General features: G+C 37.9%; 1 protein-coding gene across 2 annotated transcripts in view; it reads right to left on the reverse strand.

Moving 5' to 3' along the window:
• The window catches only part of TPRG1 (tumor protein p63 regulated 1), a 149,704-nt gene that overhangs the window by 85,834 nt on the left and 38,531 nt on the right, over nucleotides 1-25,339 (reverse strand). For both annotated transcript variants that reach the window (XM_079101467.1, XM_079101466.1), the window contains exon 3: nucleotides 23,051-23,142. In XM_079101467.1, the coding sequence (XP_078957593.1) occupies nucleotides 23,051-23,142 (92 nt within the window). The remainder of the gene's footprint in view (nucleotides 1-23,050; nucleotides 23,143-25,339) is intronic.

The raw sequence follows: 25,339 nt of genomic DNA on the forward strand, positions 1-25,339 counted from the left end.
GTAATTTCCCTGATCCACAGCACTTTTATTTTCTATTAGAGTCTTTAGGGCATCATAGTTTGTGACCTCTTAGAATTGTTTCAGTGCATTTAGTACTAAAAGAAAAAAACGTTGCTTTGCAACCAATTCATGTCTGAAACCTCACCACACAGAATCAATCTAACATGTAAATAGTATGGACTCCCTGATTCCAGTCATTCCCCACCCAGAAACCACAGTGCAATTCCTAAAATACAAATAGAATGGCATTGCTCCCCTATTTGCTTTATTAAATAGCACCCCATTGACTGACCATCAAATTCAAGGTCCCTAACACAAACTATAGGTCTCTATATGGTCTGGCTTCTGCCATCTCACAGCAGGCCAGGAAGACTCAATGTTCAAGACATGGCTCAAATGCTTCATGCAATCAGAATTAAACTACTTTAAAAAGTTGGTCCCTTATCATACTCTGAAAGCAGAGTGATTCCTCCTACCTCCTTGGTGGCATACATTTATCACAGTTTGTAAGAAATAATGATATATAAAACTCTTAACAATGAATACAATGTGGGCACTGAATAATCAGAAAGGACACTTCAGTACAGAGGGTGGGGCAATACCAGTGTGGGCTGAGCAGCAATCCCACATGTAAGTATGTGAGCTCATAAGGGAAGAGACTATATCTGTCATGCTACTTATTATCTAGTTCCAGTCACATATCCTGAATGAATTGAGTCTCAGTTGAGTGAATAAATGAATGCCAGTTACAATCATTTTTGGAGGCCTTTGGGTTTTGTGACTGTGCAGGTGGAATCTTCCAGTTCTATCCCTATCTAACTCTGTCAAATTAGACTTTTAACATTTCTGTGGCTTATCTGTGAAATGGAGACAATACCAGTATTCATCTCACACATTTGGGGAGAACATCAAGGGAAATGATCCTCAGTTAGGACTCTAAAGTTAACTGTTATTTTTAGTAGTAGCAGTAATATATGCTGCTCAGTACAGTCTAAGACAGACAGGCAAGAAAGAACTTAGGTGCTGAATCAATGGGAGGAGGAACAGGAGGAAACATGAAAGATAAATGGAGATGAGGAAGGGAGAAAGAGGAAAAAGAAGGTGGAGGAAAAGAAGGATGAGATCACTAACTGAGGCCCTGGTGGATGCCAGTCATTGCATATTGATAAGTATTATCTCTACATCCATCCTTGACCCTTTGAAGAAGTTTCCATCCAAAGTCACTCTGCTAAAATATGGTGCTAGAGTTGGTACCTAGTGGAAAGAAACAGCATAGAACCCAATAGATCTGTTTAAATCTTGGCTCTTTGCTTTCCACCCCCTCTAACATGCAGTGGTATTCAACTCCTACTCTATCGAGAGAAAGAGAAATCTTGATAGTCTGTTTAGCATTCTCAATCTTAGTCAAGAAGAGATGGAAATTCTGAAATGTCTTCTCAGATATCTACATACACTTCTCTAAATAGATTGTATCTGCTTAGCAGTACGTTATAAGCTGCTGCCTAATAAACCAGACTTGTTTTAGTCTAAAAAAAACTGCTGCTTTTGGTTAAATGGTTTTACTGAAAATGTCAGCACTCCATAATGAGATTTATTTTAAAAGGTAAAGGATTCCGGGAAAAAAGGAGAATTCTTTTTAGGAACACAGAGTGCTCTGCTGTGACATAGACTCTGCATAATTTACATGCCGGGAATGTCTGAATTCAAGTAAACACACGGGCTTATAAATAGTTTAGGGCCACCATCTCTAGCTCCTGGGTGGTATATTTATTTATTTAGACCTCAATCACACCTTTTTTTTCCCTAAAGAACTCATAAAGAAAACACTGAATTACATATTCCTGATATTAATACCCTTGAAGTTTGGATGGCAAGAATAACAACAAATATAGAAATACAAATAACAATGATACATTGAGTTTATGCAGCTCCTGAAGGTTTATAAAGTCCTTGAATAGCCATGCTTTCCTTGAATCCTCATAATAACCCTTAAGAAATAACTGAATGTTACCACTCATTGTAAAGACAAGGAAAGTGAAGCCCACAGACCCTTCAAATGACTTGCCCAGGGTTTTACGAATAGCATATAACAGCACTGGGACCTGACTTAGACACTGAGATGTAGTGTTTACTTCCTCCCTAGTGTCATCACCTCCCAAAAGAGGACCCTTTGGTATGGTATGCAAATGGGAGGAGTAGAGGTGATGATAGGTACCACCCCAGGAACTGTTCTCTCCAGCAACTCTTTCCTCAAATCACCACTCATGACTGTCCTACCCCAAACTCATCCTCCTTTGGTGTCCCTTGTCTCAAGGAAGAACTTTTTTTCCATCCATTTGTTCAAAATAGAGACTTTGGTATAGTCCATTGCTGGTCACGTTTTCTCACGTTCCATGCCAGTTCCTATTTTATTCCCAGAATGTCTCTCAAATCCACCACTTCCCTCCCTCTCCATCCCCATCGCCTGGCTCATCTTCCATTACCTCCTCCCTAAACCATTGCCGCCATGTTCTCACTGTGCCTGAGATGCTCACCACCTGGACCTGGCTCACCTATCTACTCTCACCCTCTTCTAACCTCTGCATTCTACTGCAGTGAGGTGGCTTAAGATAAAATAAATCTCACCTTTACCTCCCCACCTTGGCTTTGCAGACTTCAGCTCTCTGTGGCAATTATGAGAAATGATGAAAATTGTTAACCTGGACTAAAATGCTCTGCAGTGCTAAGCCTCGCCACTACTTCCATTTTATCTCAGGCCAAGTCTCTCCACTCTCTCTTCCTTGAGCTCATTTCAGTTTTTTTTCTTGTTTTGTTTTGTTTTGCTTTCAACATGTACCCTTCAACTTGAGGGCCTTTGCACATGCTTTTCTCTTTGCCTGCAATGTTCTGGCTTATCTTCATCACCAAATTAACTCCTATAGAAATGAGTTCCACCACCACTTACTCCAGCACACTTCCCAGACCTCTGCGACTATTGCTCTTCTTTTCCATATACACTTTCACAGCCCCACACATTTCTTTTTTATGGTACTTGTCCCAGCTGAAACTTTACAGTGATTTCTATGATTATATAATCCATGTCTCCCCTTCTATGCTGTAAACCCTGCAAAGACAGAGTCGGATCTTACTGTTGTGTCTCCAAGGTTGTAGGTTTCCAAAAAAAAAAAAAATGTTCTGAAATAAATGAGGGAAGAATGAACAATCTTTGCTCTATGCAACCTTCATTGGACTCATGCTGCCTGGGGAGTTCAGTGCTCAGGGTTACACACTGAAATACACCTCCCCCCAAAAAATAACACCATTTAAAAAATAATCAGTAACATTTGGAAAGCGTTGATGCCATAATGATGGGAAAGAGTAAGACACCCATGCTATCTACTGTATAGATCCAATTTTGTAACAACAGCAGCAAAATAATGCATGCATTCAATTTTAAGGTTGATTATTTGAGCGGTGGCATGTCCAATGTTTCTTTAAATTCTTTTCATGCTTTAATTTGCCAGAGTTTAATTCATTCTACAAGAAACATATTCTACTTTTATGAGAAAAGAGATATTTTTGAAATAAAAAATACCACCCATCCTTCAGGTTCCCAGCCCAATTGTTCCCTATCTTACAGTCTTCCTCTCACCTTCCTTATCCCCAAGTAGATGTCATCCCTCTCCCTTTAAATATACACGAGCCTGTATCAGTGACTCCCCTGTGGCCCTAGTCATAAGGTTCCCCAGGTTATAGTGATTTCTGTACCTATTCTATCTATCCCCTCCACACTCATTAAATGGGAATCCCTCTAGTGCAGAATCCATTTCTTTTCATATCTGGGTCTATTCCCTATGCCTAACACAGAGCCAAAAAGAGACGAGGGACTCAGCAAATAGGCAGAGCATGGAATGACAAATAGAACCCTCTGTTCTGAGAGCGAGTATTTCCTGCAATGGATTTTTTACCACTTCTTGTCATTGCTGCTCCTTAGCACTAGCATCCCTGCCTTACTTGATGAAAAGGAATCTACACCCCAGGTGAAAAGAGGATACCTGGGGAGCTCCCTGCCTGCAGTTTCCTAGAATGATAACAGATTCACCAGCAGAGGGCAACAGCGAACCAGTAATGACAACCTGGACCCATTCTGCAAGTTTCCAGGGACCACCACCCAGTTGCTAAGATTATCCCAGATGCTCCCTAGAAGCCCCAGCCTCACACCAACAATACTTTCAGTTGCTTTTTAAAGAGTGTGCCAAATCAGATTGTAGTTTAGAAATGATTTCCTTCCCAGAAAGATTTTCTTGTAATAATAGTCTCTCAATATCTTCTCTTTCTCTCTCTCTCTCTCTCTCTCTCTCTCACACACACACACACACACACACACACACACACACACACCACACACACACACACACACACACCACACTCAGCAGAGGCATCCTCCCTGATACTGAATGGAGAGACTATCTGTGATTTGCATTATCAATCTTTGTGCACACCCCAAGCCTCTTAGCATGCCTAGGTCTTAGAGTAGAAGACAGCGTGTGTTGGCTAGCCAGGAATCAGTAAGCCAGGAGGAAAACACTGACTCATTCATTACACACATTTCCCCTGAGCATCCACTGGGTTCCAGGGCCTGAAGAGAATCTAATTCAGGTTTGCTCTTCAAACACAAACAGATGAAAAATGCATGGCATTAGAGCAAAGCAATTTCCCTGCCTCTGAGTTAAGTGGAGTCTTGTAAAACCTTTAGCTAAATAATCCACGTACATTTCTTTCACTTGTTTGGTTACTCTTTCCTGTGCCCTCTCCAATTTGTTTAAAATAGGAGACCCTCAAAGTAAACAAACTATTTCAATAAAAACCCAATGCCACAAACCTTCCCTGTTCCCAGTTCTCCCAGGTTGGCTTCCTATCATGTGTTATTTTCTCCCCACTCCCTGGTGCTCCAATCATGGACCAGGCTTTGTGCTCTTTACAGGGAATACTGAGATTTTACTACTTTTAAGGAATACACAAGTCTGTCCCACGTGAGGGAAAATATATAGAGAAAAACATAGTGGCACCCAAAGCCACAGCAAGACTGGATACAGATTATTCGAGTCCATGGGGACAGACTCAGGCTTTGGAATGGGCAGGTTCCTGCCCACAGGGTGAGCAAAAGGAGTCCCAGGCATTAATTTGACAACCTTAGAGGAAGTTCTATTATCACCGCTTCATATCTTGGTGTTTGGTGAAGATCTTGATGTTAGAAAAGCACAAGTTACAAAGTACAGATGATTCTTTTTAAAAAATAGTTTTAGTTGTAGATGGACACAATACCTTTATTTTATTTTTTTTATTTTTATGTGGTTCTGAGGATGAAACCCAGTGCCTTACACATGAGAGGCAAGCGTTCCACTGCTGAGCCCCGGCCCCAGCCCCCTACAGATGATTCTTTGTAAGGGGAACAAGGAAAGACCTCAGGAGTGTTTATTTGTTTCTTCAACACATTTAACATGCACTTATAATGGGGCAGATAGAGTGTCTTCATAAAAGATGAATAGAGAAGACCTAAAAATGTCCATTTATGAATGCTCCAAAAGTCATTTTTCTCCTGAGTAAGGAAAGTCTTACCATAGGGATCATCTGTTTCAGCTGACAAGAGGGGACCAAAAAAAAAGTCATTTTTACTTTAAGAAACCAAGGAGTTTGTGAATTCTAAAAATGTAATAAGAATTACAAACTGAGATTTGGAGTTGAGATTAAATATGTATATATATATATATATAAAATATATTGTAATACACACACACACACACACACACACTGTGTGTGTGTATCAAGTCTGATGTTTTTGAGATCTGAACGCACATCAAATAATTTTTCTGTGATTATAATAACAGAAGTCCCCAAGTATTAAAGGACTTGTCTGGGATCAAATAATATGCCAGATGCTATGTATATGTTAGCTCTTTTAATCATTACCAAACAATCCTGATAAACACAGATAAGGAAACTGAGGCTCAGTAAGGTGATATGGACTGATTGTCTGTGACTCTCCAAAATTCCTGTGTTGAAGCCCTTTCCCTGCCTCACCCCCCAACATGGTGGCATTAGGAAATAGAGCCCTTGGTAGAATTTAAGGCTTAGATGAGATCACAGGGATGGGGCCCCATGAGGGTATTAGTGCCCTATGAGAATAAGAGAAACAGGGTTTTCCTCTCTGTCATGTAAGGATACCGTGAGAAGGCAACTTTCTATAGTCCAGATGGGAAGTCCTCACCAAGAACCAAATTCACCAATGGACTGGCAAGAAAGTCTTAGATATTCAGTCCAAGAACTTAGAGAAACAATGTCTGTTTAAGTCATCTAGTTGATGACTTTCTGTTATGACAGTCAAAACTAATTCGGAGGTTAACTTGCTATAAGTAACAGTCCAGTTTCATCCAAAATATGTTTTGACTTCAGACTCTGATCTCTTCACTTTACCAAACCACCTTTCATTAAAAAGGTAATTAAGCTCTCCATTCAATCAATAAATACTGCTAGGTACCTGCGTAGGTCTATGAAACATCTTTATACATTGGACTGTCTCTAAGAAGTTTATAATCTAATTAGGGAGAAAGATAAGTAAATCGAGGATTATGGGATAGAGTGGTAAGTAATAAGATACATATTTGTACTATGTGCTTTGGAAATCCTGATGAATGGCTAACATTTACTTAATGTTAGTTTTGTGTAAGTTTCACTCTGTGTACTTTCTCTTATTGTTTCATTGAGGTTTCCAACAATCTGTGGGGAAAGTAGTGACATCATTCCCATTTTGCAGACGAAGAACTGAAAGCACAAAGAGGTTAAGTAACTTGCTCAAAGTCACACAGCCAGAAGTTTTGGGATTGGAATTTACACTGAGGGAGTCTACCTTCAGACAATGTTTTGAATTCACCATTTTGTTCTGCAAAAAGATATTTAAAGGTGCCCAGGAGATCAAGGCTCTGTGTGAAGTGTGCTTAGAGAGGATTTTGAAGAATGAGGAGGAGACAGCTTAGTATAGGGTAATTCATTCTAGACAGAGGGTTTCCAAAATACAGGGACATATTACAGGATGATGTATTAGATGAAATGTCTTTACATAGTATGTAAATGAAAATCATGGAAACAGAATCACCTAAAAATGTCAGAAAGCACTCACAACAATTCTGATTCAGGAGAGTGGATATGGGATCCAGACATCTACAACCTTTGAAAAGGTACCTGGATTCAAGACAAGGTTTTGAACAATCCCTCATTTTCAGAGCTGCTGAGGAATTTGAGTCATGCCTGGGAACTTTCAACTACCTAGCTAGACCTTCTTTGACCTTAGTCCTGAGGAACTTTTAGGGAGAACCAAAATATTTGTGAATTTACACAGCCTTCAGGATTGGAATGTCTCAGAATATTTCTAAGTACTTCTTGTCCATTCCAAAGAATGAATCCTGAATCCCTCTCACTTTGTCAAAAGTTCCTAAACTATAGGAATAAACACCTGTGTCTGAATCCCCAAGCAAGGATAACTAAGATCAGAGTGCATCTTCATGTCAAGACACACTCTGAATCTGGTCTGGTGCAGAGAAACTGCCTTGTGAATGTCTGTTTCTTTTTTCATGTCCCTTTCCTGAAGACATACTATAGTTGACCATCAATTTTGTCAAGAATCTTAAGAGCTTGTATTGTAACCACAAATGTGCCTTTATCTTCTTCTCATATTTCAAGTGCTAGATTCCTGAGCAGTGATAGGCTTCCTATCACACAGGCCTGAGGTTGAGTTGCACATCTGTCACTTACCAGCTATGACATCATGCAAAAGTAAGTTATCTTTTCTGGGACTCAATTTCCACATATCCAAAATGGAGAGAATAGTGATAGGACTTTGGTAAGAATAAGAAATACTGCATGTAGAGAGAACTTAGTGTAATACAAATCACACATAAAATATTGAATTGCTATTGGCCATTAATACAATGATAATGAAAAAGGAAATGATTCTTCTAAATTCTTTAAATACTTTTGCAACATATATTGAATGAATGGATGAAGGAATGAATGTGTTAAGTCTACTTAGAAAGAACTCCTCAAGCCTATACCAGTGTTCAGATATGCAAAAGATTTGTATGTTAATTTCCCCCAAATAATAAAAGAGCAGTCATTAATCCTATACATATAAGACAAATTTCTCTGTTTGCCAGTTTGCCTGTTTGTCTGACACACCTGGGTGCATCTTTATTATATTGGATGTTATATTTGAGTTACTCTGGCTTAAAATATGTACCACATGTCACATGTGAAGTTCCCCTTGCAGCTGGGTACTGCGGGACGTCTTAGACAATAAGAACCTGGAGCAACTGGAACAAATACCCCACAGGCAATCCATGAGAGCACCAGTTGAAGCAATCATGCCACATTCATTTAGATACCCTGACCTCAGAAACCAACAGTGGATTCAGATATTCACTCAAGTCGGAAGTCACAAGGGCAGCAGCTTAGAATTATAGCTCAAAAGCAAATTTGATTTTTATTGATTTGCAGTTGAATTTCTCATTATGTGGTATAAAGAAGGTATTTCTTTAGAGAAACACTATCAGGAAACTAGGCCAGAAGTAATTCCCCTTACTGGTCTAACAAATATTTATTGAAAAACTATCACATTATAGACTTCAGTATTATAGTGGTGAACCAAATAAACCCCTATTCCTCTGACACTTACATTCGAGGAAGGAACACAGACAAAATGAAGTATACAGATAAACACAGAGACCTGGATAAAAGGACTTTGGGGGAATAATTGTGGGAATAGCATTCTGGGTCAAGAGAGGACATGCAGCAAAGGCCCTAGGGTGGGATTCTCCAAACCGATGACAAGAGGCCAGTGCCACCAAAACTAAGGGAAGGAGGAAGAGAGTGGAGGAAGACTCCAGCAAAAGCCAGATCACATGCAGGAACAACCACTGTTGCTTTGCAACTTATGAATATGTTTCTAACATTACAAATGTATGTTCCCCCACTTTACAGAGGGAGAAACCAAGCCTCAATAAATTAACAAGGACCCAGCAAAAAGTGACAGAGTCCAGGCCTGGAACCAGCTCTTCTGATCCCTGTCTCAGGCTACATACATTCCATCAAGCAGCCCTTCCCACTTATAGTTCCTGTGCTTCCAGCCCATTTTGTTCTTCCTACCCCAGCACCATCAGCAAGAGGATATTTAAAAAGCCACACAAAGAAAAGAATCTGGGTACACCCCAACCTTCATCCTTTCCCACAAAACTACTGAATAGATGTTGAATAACTCAAGTCCTCTACAGCTGGCCAAGAGTTCACAAGAGGCCTGAGAGCCTTTCTCCCCTGAATCCACTTTAAGGGATTCATTTGATCAGAAGCCAAGAGAGCTGGCAGGAAACAAAACCCAGTGTTGAGGAGGCTGCAGAGAAGAGGGCACAGAGGCACAAGATAGGAAGAAAATGTACACATCTTTCCACCTACATTGTTTAATATTTTGAAGGGATATCCCTCCACTGTGCTAGTTACAACTATTTAGATTCAGGAGACACAGCACAGATCAGCCAAACTCAAGAGGGGGAGATGTATATAAAAATCCTCAGAGGAATCCCATAGAAATCCAAGAGCAGGAACCACAGCACTGCTGGGCAACAAGAAACCTGGGAAATCACAGGAATGGAGCTACTCTCTCAGGGACTGTCTCTATCAAGATTTCATTGTCTCTATATACATTTCACCTGTTTCCTCTTGACTAGAGTGCGCTTTCTATTTATGGTCCATTTTATTTCTGCTTAGCTCAAACTTGACTCTGATCTTTAGTTGTTTCCTTATCCCTAACCCTAGGTGAATTTTCAGATCCACTCTTATAGAGCTGGTGTATCTCTGTATCTTCCAATTCAAATTCTCAAGATAAGGAATTCTGTTTTAATAATTCAATTGAACTATCTTTTGGTTCATGGGCTAACTGATGGACTAGCCCTTCTGTCCAATCAGATATTGTCAAGGACTGAAATTTCACAGTAGAAAATAAAATTTGCCAGTGGGGAACACTTTGGTTTATTTTTAAAGAATAGTTTTAGCTATTCTACTTCCTTTGTCTTCCATAATTATTTTACAATAAATTTGTGTATACCTACCAAAATCTTGATGCAAATTTAATAGGAATTGTGCTAAATATGCATGTCAAATTTGGAGATAATTGACATTTTTACTGTGTTGTGCCTTCTAATTCACAGCACAGTATCAGTTCATTAGGTTTTCTGTAATTTCTTTCATCAGCATTTTTTGCTTTCAGAATGCAATTCCTGTGTGTGTTTTGCTAAATTTATACCTAAGTATCTCTTCTGCTTTCTATGATTATAAATGTTATTGCATTTTAGTTTGGTTTTCACTTCATTATTGCTGGTATGTAGGGATGTAGGAATAGAATATCTGATTTATGTATGTTGATCTTGTATCCTGCAATCATGCTAAACTCATTTATTGGTTCTCTGAGTTTTTGTGGTTATTTTTTGGATTTCTCTTCACAAACTATCATTTCATATACAAATAGTTTTTTTTTTCCTTCTGATTTAATCCTTTTTAATTTCCTTTTCTTGTCTTATTGTGCTAGCTAAAACTTCTAGTACTATGTTGAATGCAATAGTGAGAATGAATACCCTTTCTTGTTAATAATCTGAGGCAGAAAGCACAAGATTTTTTCCAACAGCACGATGGTACTTGTAGATTTTATGCAGATGCTCTTTATCACACAGAGAAAAGTTCCCCTCAATTAGAGTGTTTATCATGCATGAATTTTTAATTGCATCAAATTCTTTCTCAGTATCGATTGACATGATCATGTGATCTTTCTTCTTTAGAAAGTTCATATTGTGGATTATTTTGATTTATTTTTTTAATTCTAAAACAGTATTGCACCCCTGGAATAAATCCACTTGGTCATAGTTTACATCACTTTATATATTGCCAAATCTTATTCACTCTTGTTTTAAGAATTTTTGCCTATATATTTATGAGGAATAGTACCCTGTAGCCTTACTTTTATCTTGTTTTGATAACAGGTTATACAGGACTCATACAATAAGTGGGGAAGTGTTTTTTTCTCTTATTTTGTAGAAAAGATTATGTAAATTGGTGTTCTGTAAACATTTAATAGAATTCTCCACTGAAACCATCTGGCCCTCAAAATTTCTCTTGGGGGAGGTTTTTAATTACAAATTAAATCTCTTAATAGTTATAGGGTTATTCAAATGTTCTATTTCATGTTGAATTAGTTGTGGTAGTTTGTGTCTTTTGGGAAATTGATCATTTTGCCTAAGTTATAAAATTTCTGTATGCAGAGTTGCTAGCTATAACCCCTTATTATCTCTTTGATATTCTTGTTTAACACTTGGCATTAATAATTTTATTCTCTTCCTTTGTCAGTCTTACTAGAGGTTTGTCTATTTGATTGTCCCTTTCAGGGAGCAAGGCTTTTGTTTTATTAATTTTCTCTATTTTAAAAAATTGATTTCAACTCTAATCTACATTTTTTCCTTTCATCTGCTCACTTCAGGCTTTTTATTTTTTCTCATTTTTTGAAGCAGAAACTTAGGTTATTGATTTGAGATTTTCCTCAACATATATGAGCACTTTTCTTTTAGTGCTATATATTTCCCTGTTAGCACCATTTTAGATGCACCCCACACATTTATATGTGCTATATTTTTCTTTTTATTTAGTTCAATGTACTTTTTAATTTCTTTGAGACTCCCTCTTTGATGCCTGAATTATTTAGAAGTATATTAATTAGTTTCCAAGTGTTTAGAGATTTTATTCTGTAACATTTTTATTATTGATTCCTACTTTTATTTTATCATGGAGAACATAGTCTATATGATTTCAACTCTTTAAGATTTGATGAGGTTTGTTTTTGGCTCAGGATATTGGAGAGACCAATACCTGTACTGAAAAGAATGTGTATTTTGTTGTTACTAGGTAGAGTGTTCAATGAATTTTGTTTATTGATGATGATATTGCATTTTTCTATATATTTTCTGATTTTCTTCTGTCTAGTTATAATATTTGTCTACTTCTACTTTCAATTTGTCTACTTCTGCTTTCAATTGTGTCAGTTTTTAATTCAAGTATTTTTTAGCTCTGTTGCTTGCTGCATGCACCTTTAGAGTGCTATATATTCTTGGTGGGTTGACTTTTTATCATTACTCAACATCCTTCCCTTTCCCTGATCATTTCCTTTACTCAGAATTTTAGACTTTTAATAATTTATATAGGATAATATTTGAGGAATCACAGAAATTCTTGGACTGTTCAGCTATGTCTGCTGAATAGACCAGTGGGAGTAAAGGCTTCCTTCTCTTTACAAGTGATTACTCTTCCAATCCCACCCTATCCTTCCTATAGCAGGTCATCTGGGGACAACTATGGACACCACAGAACGAGACAGCTCCTTAGAGAGTACTATTTGAACCAGGCAGCATGTTTACACATAGGAAACTATGAGACTTGTCTATATAGCAATTGTCTATATAGCATATGTGTTGAGAGTCTCAACAATATTAAGATATAAGTTTCATTCTTTTTTTAATGAAACACATGCTGGCAGCCTTGTATTGATCAGGATTATTTTGAATTATTGGGTAATTATTTTCAGAGTCTCATGCCTTTTAATAAACTCAAACCTAAAATTCTTCAGTAAATCAAGACAGAAATGTCCATTGTGGTCATAAAGAGAACATAAAAGCTGTGGTGTACTGTAAATGTTAAACCATTTCAAAAATAACGAAAATGCTTTGATTTTATCTAATTGATATAAATGTTTACCATACATAACTGCATCAAGATTCGAAGACAAGATCAGCCTGAATACTTTCGCCCAAGGACAGCTGGCTCTCCTGAGTGGGTAAGAGCTGGTTTCCACACACCACTGCCTCAAGGGAGTAGAGGGGTAGGGCTAGTTAAGGCAGTGAGGAGTGCCAAGGCTTTGGCAAACTGGGACCACGTTTCCTGTCTAAAACACTTGAGCAGTGCAGAGGTGGCCTATGGACCTCCAGTTTGTGGTTACATAACAGAATGTGACACAGTCCTTAGCCTGATACTCAAAATACATTTATTTTCTTGTTACTTCTTACCCTTCCAGCTTGTTTCTAGCTCTCTCACACTTGCTCACCATAATCCAGCTACACTGGACTGTTTGTGACTCCTGAGCCTGCTCTGTTACTCTGCACATATTCTTCCCTTTTTCTTAAATATTCTTTCCCATAATTCCTTCTCTTCCTCCTTTAATCCTGAACATTCTCATTAGTTAAACGCAATGGTACATAGTGAGTCCTGTGTTTCCACAGAACCATTTGCAGTCTGTATGTCAGCAAGGGTCATACCATTCTGACTTCACTTCCATTTCCTTCCTTCTCACAGGACTGAGGGCTTTTGAAAATGGAAATCTTGTCTTATTTACCTCTGTATTTTCATCACTGAGGGCAGAGTCTGACATATGGAAGAGTTCAGTAAACACATAAATGAATGTATAAGTGAATATGGGTAAATAATATTAATAACAATAAAAATCCAACATTTCATGGCACATAACAGCAAAAATTATTGTAAGCATTATACATGTATTCAGTAATTTGATCCTCAAAAAATTCTCTTAACATCCCCATTTTATAGATGATAAAACTAAGACCAAGAGGATATGAGATCACATACTTATAAGATACACAAAGTCTGATAGCTGATAAGTGATGGAGCTAGGCATGTAGCAGCATCAGGCATTTTTCATCTCTTGTTTCTTTCTGAGTCCTTCCTAACTGGTGGCAGTCATGGGAAAACAAACACTTTCAAGTACACTTTTGACTGCAGTAACTAAATGTCCTCACTGACCTATAATGCAGGTCACCTAGGGACCATTAGCTATCTGAATGAGGTTGCAGCCATGGAGAATTTATAGAGAAAAGCAATGTGTTTAATTAAGTGATTGTTGAAAACACCCACCCTGTATAAATGGATTCTGGCAACAGAGGTGCTTTTGTTGCTGCCAGAGTCCTGCCACAGGTCATTAACATCTTGATAGATTTGAGGCACTTTTCAGCCTGAATACTTTCACCCAAGGACAGAGGCAAGACTTAGTAGGCTTTGCTTTGCATTGTTTGGAGACTGAGGGACACAGAGACAGGACTACACATGGACTTTGCTAGTGTCAGAAACGCTCTCAAACTGAATTTGAATCAAGCTCATAATTAAGTTCTTAGCCATAACACGTGACATACACTGTGCTGAATACTGGCAGGTGAGGCAAGATAGGCTAGAATAAAAGTGAATCATAATGTTTCCTCCACAATATGCAATGTGCACAATGTAATAGAGTCAAAGGAAGGGAGGTGAGATTATTCCTGTTGAGGTAATATGGAGTGGTTCTTTGGCCTTGGTATCTCTGAAGGACAGAGAGATCTAGGCCAGTAACGAGGAGGGAAATGCATTCATGTTAAAGGAAATCGGTAGTGAGTACAACCATGAGGCCAAGGCATAGCATCAGAAATCTGGGGGAACACCAGACAGTTTAATTTGAGTCCTTGTTTCTAAAGGTAAATAGGGCTGGAATGGGCAATACAGTCTTACATGCAGGGTCTTAAAATTGCAATGGAATTGTGTGGAGACAGTGAGAACCCCCACAAGTGTGTGGTCCTTGAGCATGAGAATGATCTGGATAAGTGCTTCAAAAATTTAAGGTGCACAGGAATCCTGTGACAATGCAGATTCAGGTTTGGTAGTGCCTGAGGGATGAGGCCTGAGGGCCAGCATTGCTAACAAGCTCCCAGGTGCTGCAGTGCTGCTGATCTGGGACCACAACTATGGTAGCAGCAATCTAGAATACTTGGAAGTGTGCAACATGGTGTTGAATAAAACAGTTCAGAATGTTAACTTCCATAGTAATTTTATCCTTCAGTTCCTTGTGACTATAAAGGATTAGAAATCTCCAATTTCCAGGTTTGGGGTCTTTTACCCTGTTAATTATTGTTAGCAATATTTTCCATTACAGAATTAGTTCAGCAACCCTTATAACATAATTAGACTGACACAATTGAAGTGTGATTGCCTTTAGTGCGTCAGCCTCATTCACCATTCCCCAGAAGGTGTCTGACTCTTTTAGTTGTTTCTGGGCAAAGACTAAATAAAGTCAAATGAACAGCACAAGTCAGAGAAAGACCTGGAGAGGAAAAGAGGAAAAGGTCTCCGAACTTGCCCGATGAACCACTGACCCTCGTCCCTTTAAACAAAAGACAATCAACAGAGAAACTAGACACAGGCACAAAGATCATTTAACCAATTTAAACTGCAGTGATCGCTGTTTCGGAAGATGAAAAATCACAAAAGGCAGCGAGAGCAGTGTAATGAGAAGACAGTGAGGCTGGGAGGGAGGTGTCATGAAGTCAAGCTCTCCTGTGACCCTTAATAAGTGGTTGCCCCTAGACAGGTCATTTAATCTCTGGATTTCTTCATCCATAAAATAAAGCCAATAGTTCCTCCTGGCCTTGTCCCCCGGGTCTGTTTGAGGAGAGCAAGAGTGAAAGTGATCCCAAGCAGTGCTGCCCAGGGGATCAGTGAACAGAGGCAGCCTGGGGCCTGGAAGATGGTTCTTAGTCTCCTGTTCCTCAACATTCCTTGGTCTCCCAGGCTATCTTTGTTTTTATTTAAAGATTTGGGAGAGCTCTTTCTTCTGGAAAAATATTTCTAGGCACTTCCACTTACTCCACTAAGTTCAAGAAACAGAATTCTCATTTTTGAAACGGGTTTCTTCCAGAGGAACCACTGTGGGCTCTGCAGGGGATGCCCCATATGAAAGAGGCAGCCCCAGCCCATCATGGGGCTGTGATATAATAACAAGGCACACGTGGAATCATCGCACAGTAGTGAAAGGATTGTTTTTAGCAGAAGTCAGGGGCAGCATATAAGGGGTTAGAGTTTTATCACTGCCACTTTAGAATTATGATGCTCTTCCCAGCCTTGATTCCCTTATCTACAAATTGGAGATAACACTTACTGCCTCAGACCATTGCCAGGAAGTTCAAATAAGAAAGAGCGCTTTTAAACTACAAAGAGCTACAGAAATGCTACTTGTATTTTATCCAAAAACATCCAGATTCATTTTGGTACCAGGGATTGAACCCAGCAGCACTTAACCACTGAACCACATCCTGAACCCTTATGAAAAATATTTTATCTGGAGACAGGTTCCCACTGAGTTGCATAGGGCCTCACTAAGTGGGTGAGACTGGCTTTGAACTTTCCATCCTCTTGCCTCAGACTCCCGAGCTGCTGGGATTACAGGAGTACCAGCATGCACCACTGCACCCGGCTCACCATATATTTTCATTTCTCTTTCCAGAGTCCTATTCCACCCCACTAATAGACATTCCTACTCAATGCTTCAATTTTAAAAGAATAACAATAAACACTTAAATGTGGGTAATGTATGTAGCTATTGACAGTTTGAAAAGTAAGTGTTGAATAACAGGTAAACAATTGAGTAACTTTACAAAAACTACAATGTAGCCAAGAAAAACACAAGGAAGAAAAAGAGAGAAGTACCTTTTAGAGATCATTAAAATTGTATGCATTATCTCCATGTAATAACAAATGTATGGGCAGCCCAACTTATCACAGTGTTGGGTACATTTCAAATGCTCAATAAATATTATTATTAAAATATAACAATCTTTAGCAAAAATGCATGAAAAAAAGTGGAGTAAGATAACACCAAAAATTAACAGTGGTTGTGTTTCATGAGTAGTGAATTTCTTATGGACCAAAAAACGTATTAAAACAAACTCACAAATTAAGAGAGAAAAAATAACCCCTATCCAAGTTCATGAAGCTATGCTGGTAAGAACTAGAGAATCCTGTCTCCTAATTTCAAATCCACCGACTTTCTATGGTACCGGACTACTCCTTCATTCTACTTTCATTTTATGGCTATATGTCTGACACAGACAATTAGTTGGATTTCACATTCTTAGTATAACAAAGTCCTAATAGAAACTGGGTAGGTTGGAGAAAAGTAGATAATGAACCATGTTCTAAGTATTTTTCACAAAGACGAAGAGCAAAAGTTACTTGATCCCAGCCACCACAGGCAAGTCTTCTCATTTAGCAATAAGAAGAATAAGAACAATAAATTCACACCCCTACCACTTCAGCCTAATGTGTTGGGGGGAAGATTCCATCTCCTCCTGCCCCCTGAACCACTGTAGATAAGATATCTCAAAGTATATGGTGCTGAAGAGCCACTTCACTGCCATCATATCATCCTTTCTGAGACTCCACAAATGTCAAGATGGTCTTCTCAGTGTCAGCTTAATGGATCACTTTGAAAGGCACATACACAATTTCTTAAAGTGTGCTTTTTCATCAGGGCAAAGAAAGAGATTGAGAAGAGGAGGTCAGGTCCAAACAAACACTATCTTTTCTGGATAGCTCTAGAGACATATAAATCCCCTTGATGCACTAGGCAGAAGACCCAGATCCTTTTAGGAGTCTCCCTGGGGTATTCATAATGGTTTCTGCTAAACTGAGATCAAGCTGGGATCTGGGTTCTTTGGATGCACCTCTCCATTCTCCTCCTGGCTTCTGTATCCAGGCTTGGGTTTTCTTCCCAAATGCCTTCAATCTATTTTTCTGAATAATAAACTATTACTGAATAATATATACATACAATTTAGAACACCATAAAGTACTTCAACTGAATTCATTTGGATACCATCCTTGGAAAATTGCTTTATGAACTTAATTTCTTTTTATGTCTTTAGCCTCTACATAAGGCACTACTTCAATAAATAGGCATTCCACAATCTACTTAAAAAAAAACAACTTTGAAGATAGGATTTGGATCCATATGTAAAACTAACTACTCAACCTCTTCACATGAATTCTCTATGGACACTTCAAAAATCATATTTTCCAAAATTGTAATAAGCAAGCTTTGTAACAGGTGAATGGTAAGATTCCTGGGAGGACTAAGTGAGATAATGTGCACAAAATAATTTCTATATTGTTTGTCTTATAGCAGTTTCTCAACAAAGTTGAATTATCATTTCCCTCTAAACATGAAATAATGACCCAGGCAATCCATTGGGTTTCCAGACCAAAACCCAAGAGTTGGCATGGATTTTCCTTACAAACAATGCAACACAAAATCCACAAAGCCCAGCTATGTCAGTTATCAATTTATAACCTCTCAGTTCCAAATTCATCCTTCGATATATGCTCAGTGATTAACAATGGAATCCCTTTCAGTATTTCTCATTTAAAGAGAGGACCATGCTAATCTTTTGCAGTAGAGGGCACCAGAGGGATATTTCAGGAGGAAGAACCTTTTGTAATATCCAACTTGGACTTGGGTCAGCAAGATGGATGAGAAGACGCAGCAAAGTCTGCCTCAATCACAGGCCCAGAAAACAGTCCCTCTGCCACCATGCAGCCTTGGACTCACTGCAGTAACATTTTCCTCATTGCCTGTGCACACCATATCCATCCATTCATCAATGAAAAAGGTAACTTTTGATGAATTGCATAATAACCTTTTAATGCAGAAAGAGTATTTCCTCGATTTTTAAAAATGTTATTATGACATAAGAGCTGCAGACAGGATACACTTTTAAGTTTCACCTACATAGTTAAAATTTTCCATTACTTTCTTAAGTTTTGAAAATCAGCAAAACAATAAATGAAGAAATAAAGCTCTGACCTGTGGTGCTTACCAATTTCCAAGGTGGAAATGTTGTCACCATGGCTGAATTGAAGCTGCCAACATGATAGCACTGAATGGGAAGTCGGGAAGAATTGTGACATAGCACAACATCATTGTAAAAATATGTTTCATTAAAAAATATGATGGTCAAAAATTACCCCAGGAGCATGTATAACAGCAAAATAAAATAATCAGAAGGTGGTGAGTTTTGAGTATATTATTTTATTTTAAATTTTATTTTTTTATGAAAATTGTTTACAAATTAGTTTTAATAATAACTGGTTCTTAAAATTCCTCAAATTCACCAATCACTTCATATGAGCTAGTGCAAACCAGCATTAATACACCACTGGGTAAGACCCTCACTGACCCTGTACAAGTATCTAACTGTCACCCAACCTTCCACACATTGGTTTGACCTTGACACTTCAGACATATGCATCAAGAACCCTCATCCACAATTCTATGTCAACAAAGTTCTGAAGATGGCAGATGTGGTGCAAACACATTTTGTGGTACCTGACCCTGCAATTTGTAGTTTTATTTATCTTATTTTGAATGACATGTTTCCCTCCAAAATCATTACTGTATTTGATTAAGGGGAGGTATCTTAGATCCTTAGATCTCCACTTGGGACATAAAATAATATGCATTGTCCTACCTTTTTTTTTTTTTTTTTTTTTTGGTACCAGGTATTAAACAAAGGGGGTGCTTAGCCACTGAGTCATATTCCTTTTTTATTTTTTATTTTTGAGATAGGGTCTCACTAAGTTGCTGAGGCTGACTTTAAACTTGGAATCCTCCTCCCTCAGACTCCCAAGTCACTGCGATAACAGACATACACCAATATGCCCAGCTTGTTTTATCTTTCTAAAATCTGAAAAATTCTCATTTTTGATTCACATAACTGATTATGGGCTTATAGTCTTCTTCATAAAATGTCAGTATATTTGCTTTTTCCCAACCCTTCAATGCCTCCACATAACTAATGGAATAGAATCCAAGTTTTTTAGCATAATGTACAAGGCCCATCAGCATTGACTTCTCCAATCTCTTCTCCCGAGAATTCCCACATTACCCTCCTCTATTAAACTATTTCTAGGAGTCTGACCAACCATGATTAAAGACTAAATTGAGCCCATCAATCACTCCACACCTGTATTTACACTTTTTTGGGAAGGAATCAGAACCCAATCAGCCTCACAACTACTAGAGGGGTGCTGTCCATCTTCTCTGCTCTATCACTTTCACCTTTCCCTCTGGTCATTTCATGTTCCCCAACCTCCATTTCTCATTTGTAAAATGGTAATCATAAAAGCAACAAGGTTGCATGAAGTTAGAGCAAATTCAGGAAAGTAAACATACTTTTTAAAGTGCCATGAACCTTAAAAGGCCTTTTGCTTTCATCATTCTGAAACTGGAATCCTTATTTGAAAGCAGACATACTTCACGTTGCTAGATGAGTAACCAGCAGTGTCTCATCTCCACACAGGAGCTGAAAGTCAATGTTCATGCAGCCCAGTCATCTCCATCATACACAGAAGTGTTATGAAGAGGATCTTGTGTGGTTGGTGGGATTAGAGAAGGTGCTCTACATTAAAGCTTTTGTAATTCATGACACCAGAATGGATGGATCTCTTTTCTCTATTAAAAAAGAGGCGAGGGGTGGAATATTCCCAGCCTCACTCTTTCTGAGCTTGTGTGAATTCATTTTGTGGACTTTTATTGTTTTGCTGTTGCTGTTTTAGTGATTGGTTTTGTTTGTTTTCATTACTGCTATTTCTTTCGCCTTTCCCCACACTGATGTCTTACAATTCCTAATCAAACAAACAAAAAGACTTAACTGTGAAAGATCTTTGGGAACTTCCATCAATCCTCTTCCTTCTGACAATGGGGCCTCCCTTCTGTGCTTAAACAATCACAGTGACCGAGCTGCTTTCATTTTTTATTTTATTTTATTTTATTTTATATTATTTTATATTTTTAGTTCAGAAGCCAGTTCTTTCCATTGCACAAGACACCAAGGGATGAGCTGTAAGGTTGAAGAAGCAAAGAGAAGAAAGTAGCAATTCTCACCATGGTAGAAATGACTAAAATCAGAAACTTTCTTGAAAGCATCTTTCAATGGGGATGAGAAGTTAGAGAATTGTTGCCCTTAATTTAAATAAGTACCAAAAAAAAAAAAAATAGAAAGTGAGTTTACAGATAAGATTTATCCACTTCAGAACTCACTTTTGGCTTCAAAATATTGGTCTTTAGGACATAGCTATACATATTTATTTGAAAATCAATGCACAGAGAATTATGGTGCTAAGTTTCCATGCAGATCATACAATCTGATTTATCTTGGGACTATTTATATCTGCAAGTCTTTATAATCACTAAACAAAAATTAAATGAACAAAAAGACACATCTCTATACAAATAAAACCAAACTATTGAAATATACAATATTAACTAAATTAATGGTCTATCATTTGAGAATTCAAAATGGGTTTCAACTAGATTTTGAAAGGCCACATTTGTGCATTCTTCCTTATAAGAGAGATGCATTATTACCAAAACAGATTAGGTAAGCATTTACTTCTGATTGGAACTCTAGAATCTATGTAGATATCTGTCTTATTTAAATTAGGCTTTTCAATTGCTTAAGTCAAATTTTACTCTGTATATGGAGAATGGGAAGTGAGGAATGAAATGAAGACTGGTAAAAGTGAATTACTGAGAAGTTTGAATTATAGGTTTTCCTTTTCATTAGAGTTAACTCAGAAATGATAGGGTAGGATGCAAAGTAGAGACAACAAAAGAAGAAGAAGGGGCAGGAAAAGGAGCAGATGGAAAGGAAGAGGGTGGGGAAGCAGTTTTCTATTGATAGTTCATGCTTGGGAATAAGAGGAGGACACTAAAAGTGAATCTCACTATCATGTATATACAAAAGACACTAGTTAGAAAAAAACACTGTAAGTAAATAACAGAAAGATTACAATAGAGTAGAGAGAGGGAAAAGGGTAAATTACTGAAGACTGAATTAGAGCAGATTATTTTCCATGCTTTTATAATTATGTCAAAATGAATCCTAATGTTATATATAAGTAAAAAGAACCAATAAAAAATATATTTGAAGAGAAAAGAAAATCCTCTATGTGTTAGACATTTTGCTGATTTTATCTCATTTGGTCTTCTAAATAACTATTTGGGCATGTGTTATTATCTCCATTTTATGGATGAAGAAACAAAGGCTCAAATTTGACAGGCAAGTTGGTTTTCAAAAGTTCTATTCATCCAATTCTGGGAACCCATTTGAAATAATAGTATAAAATAGTGATTAATCAGATGAACTCACAGGTGGTTTGACTCTCTTTTCCTTTGGTTGAGGCATTGGTTCTCTGACCTGGGTGGTAATCTTTCATCATAGCATAGGAATGACTGAGCTTCTCTGATGGATTCTTTGGCAGTCAAGTCACCAGGCCAGAAAATAGAAGTTACTGAATACATTAAGTGTCTTAGGAAGATATTCTAAAAACATTTTTCATTTAATCTTATGTGTTCTACAGTAAAATGTAAAATAAAAGAGTTGCCTCTTTCATTTATTAAGTGAATATTTTACTTTTCACAGTAAAAAAACATGGAATTACTAAAATTCACTGGGAGAAGGAAGGAAGGGTCACTCAGTCAATAGCTTCTAGGCAAGACAAAATGTTAAACATCTGCATGCTGCCATGTACAATGAAAACGTCCATCACTAAGATAAGCCTTGAGGAGTGAATGCAGGGGGTTAATAGTAAGGACTTACGGGTTAGACTTGGTCTTCATCCTAATTTCCACAGGTGGCCTGTCTTCCCTATACTGTATCATTTCCCTGGTATTGCTACTGATATGACTGACTGTACATGAAATATAATTTGAACTATGCAAGTTGATCTCATCAATTCCCTTTCCTACTCTTCCTGGCCACTGCCCCTGGAATGGAATAATTAGTAGCCCAATATGGTTATAGGAAATGGGACTGGAACTAGAGATTTAGGAAGTTAATGCAACAGGCATTGAGAGCCATTCTGCAGGCCTGACCTGAAGTAGACTTAGTAATGGCTAAGCAAGAGGACCAGTCCAGAAAACAGCAGGAAATGTCAAATCTGGCCATTCCATTAACCATGAGACACAAGGAACTTGTTTTCCTAGATGGAAAAGTCAATCAGCTATCTTATATAGCAACCAGAAGAAAGTCTATCAGAAGTTCATCTCTTGTTCTGCAACCGTGATATCAAGGAAAATATTTCCACTCCCCTTCATTTGACCATATCTACTTACTCAGTCAGGAGCCAGAAGCCTTGAATGGTCTCTTCAGAAGTCTCAGTTATGAGGCCTTTCAAGTCTTCCAGGGCAGTCTCAATGGCCCCTGGCTGCATGGAAGAAGAAAATAGCTAGATTAGAGAAGATTAGGCCACTTTGTTAGAATATTCTAGGTTCATTAGAATATCTCAGGAGTTTCTCCAGAAAGCAATTCAGGAAAGATACAATTCTTGCAGTTGCACATTTATTCTACACACTGCCTGCCTGAGAACTTAGCTTTGAACTCTACTTTTTACCAAATTGCTCTCCATTGGTGAAGCAAAAGTAATCCAAGTCTTACTCCTACACTTTCTCATGCAAATGGAGAAAGTCATTTTCAGAGGAATAGTTTTTCCAAATATGTTAATCAGGAAATTCCAAGTATTTAGCACTCTGTACATTTTTAATTCAAACCTCTCTCTTGAGAGAGCACATCAATAAAAACAAAATAGCTTGCTTCTCCAATGCTTTGATCATAAATTTTAGCTCATTCTAAGAGATGAACTTTTTGCCTTCTTGCCTCATTTTCTTTGCTCTTTTCCAAACAAGTGTTTCTGCTTATGGCCTACTTCTAGCATAAGAATTGATTGACACCTATCCTAATAAGTTCATACGTTTTAGCTCAACAATCTTAAACTTTGGTGCACATTGGAATCACCTGGAGTATGTGTTGGAACATATATTTCTGGGATCATCCCAGAATTTTTTATTCTGTCAGTCTGGGTCAGGAAGAAGATAATTTGTATTTCTAAAAAGTTCCCAGGTGATATTGTCAGTGTGAAGTTTGTACTTATAAGCAGCAATGCGATCAAGGCAACTAATCTCAGTCCTTGGTTGCACACCAAAATTGTCAGGGAAGTTTGAAAAATCCTAACACCAAGGATGCATACTAGAATAAGTATACCAGAAACTCAGTGGATAGGGCCCATATCTAAGTACATCAGGAAATTTAAAGCATCCCAGATTATCCCTATACACAGTCAAAGTTGAGAACTACTATAGCCTGTGATTTATCAAGTATAAGTCATTTTATTTTAGTGATAAGAAACTAGGGCCATTGTAGGAAGTAATGTGTAGTTCACTCAGCTAAGAAGTGGCAGAGATTACAAGAAATTTGACCCTTCATTTTTGGGAATATAATATGGTGCTGACTTCATTCCCAGTTCTGGGCTGCCTTAAAGACAATTTGGTTGCAATATCTCATATGTACTCTCTGTATAATAAGACTTTAATGCCAAATATCTAACCTTCTGTGAATAATAACATTCCTAATCTTCCTAGTGTAAGACATTCCTCTCACAAAAGGAAACAGGGACCCTGGCCTGGCCAGGACCCATCGAATACCTGCTTCTCTCTGAGGTAGGATGATTATACAATGACCGTTTACTTAATTTCTCTACCTTTGATTAAAGCTCTGAAACATTTTTAACACAACGTCCATTTGTTAAGAAAAAATATTATGGGAATCTATCTATGAAAAACAAAAAAAGGAATTGAGTTGCTTCAGCTGAAGTGAGGGTAAATGGTAGAGTTTTACCTACTTAGCTCTTCCCCAAGCCCTTCATCCAGGGATAGGCAGCATTGAATGATTTGGGTTCATATTCCAGATCTGTCACTGATTAACTCTGTGAACATAGTCAATTATTTGGCTTTCCCAGACCTCCTTTTCTTTGCCAGTAAGACAATGGACTAGACTAAACCAAACTTTTGTGAGACAAGCTGATGATCAAAACTTCCTGTAAATTTTCAAAGAAATATGATCAGAGCCCTTGTAGTAAGAGACCCTGATTCTATCATTTTAACAAGTTTATTACTGACTTGGATACTCAGCCAGTGGACTGAGTGATTTCTAACTCTATCATTGCCTGATGCTGGCTAAAGAGTTGTCAGAAAACTAGCATTGCCTCCCATGCTTGCGGAAGCCTGTATCATGAAATCAGTAACTTCTGGAACATCAATCCAATGCACCTTGAACTTCTGCTAACTGAGAAGTTTGTACCAACATGGCTCATTTCCAGGAACTCTGCAGGCAAAGTTAAACTTTCCTGGAGGAAAATTCCCATGATTACCTGACCATCCTCCCTTCCCCCAACCTGGGTGTTAATTATGCAATCTGACCCTTCCAGGTCTACTGTTCAAAGTTTTCTAAAAAAAATAATGCTTCTTTGATGACTCAGCATGGGTATTTTTTCTCTCTGTCTGTATCACATAATTTTGGTCTCTCACAAATATAATTCAGTAGTGAGACATAATTTTCAGAAAAAAGTG

This window comes from Sciurus vulgaris (genome assembly GCF_902686455.1).
Source record: "Sciurus vulgaris genome assembly, chromosome: 10".
Taxonomy (NCBI): Eukaryota; Metazoa; Chordata; class Mammalia; order Rodentia; family Sciuridae; genus Sciurus; species Sciurus vulgaris.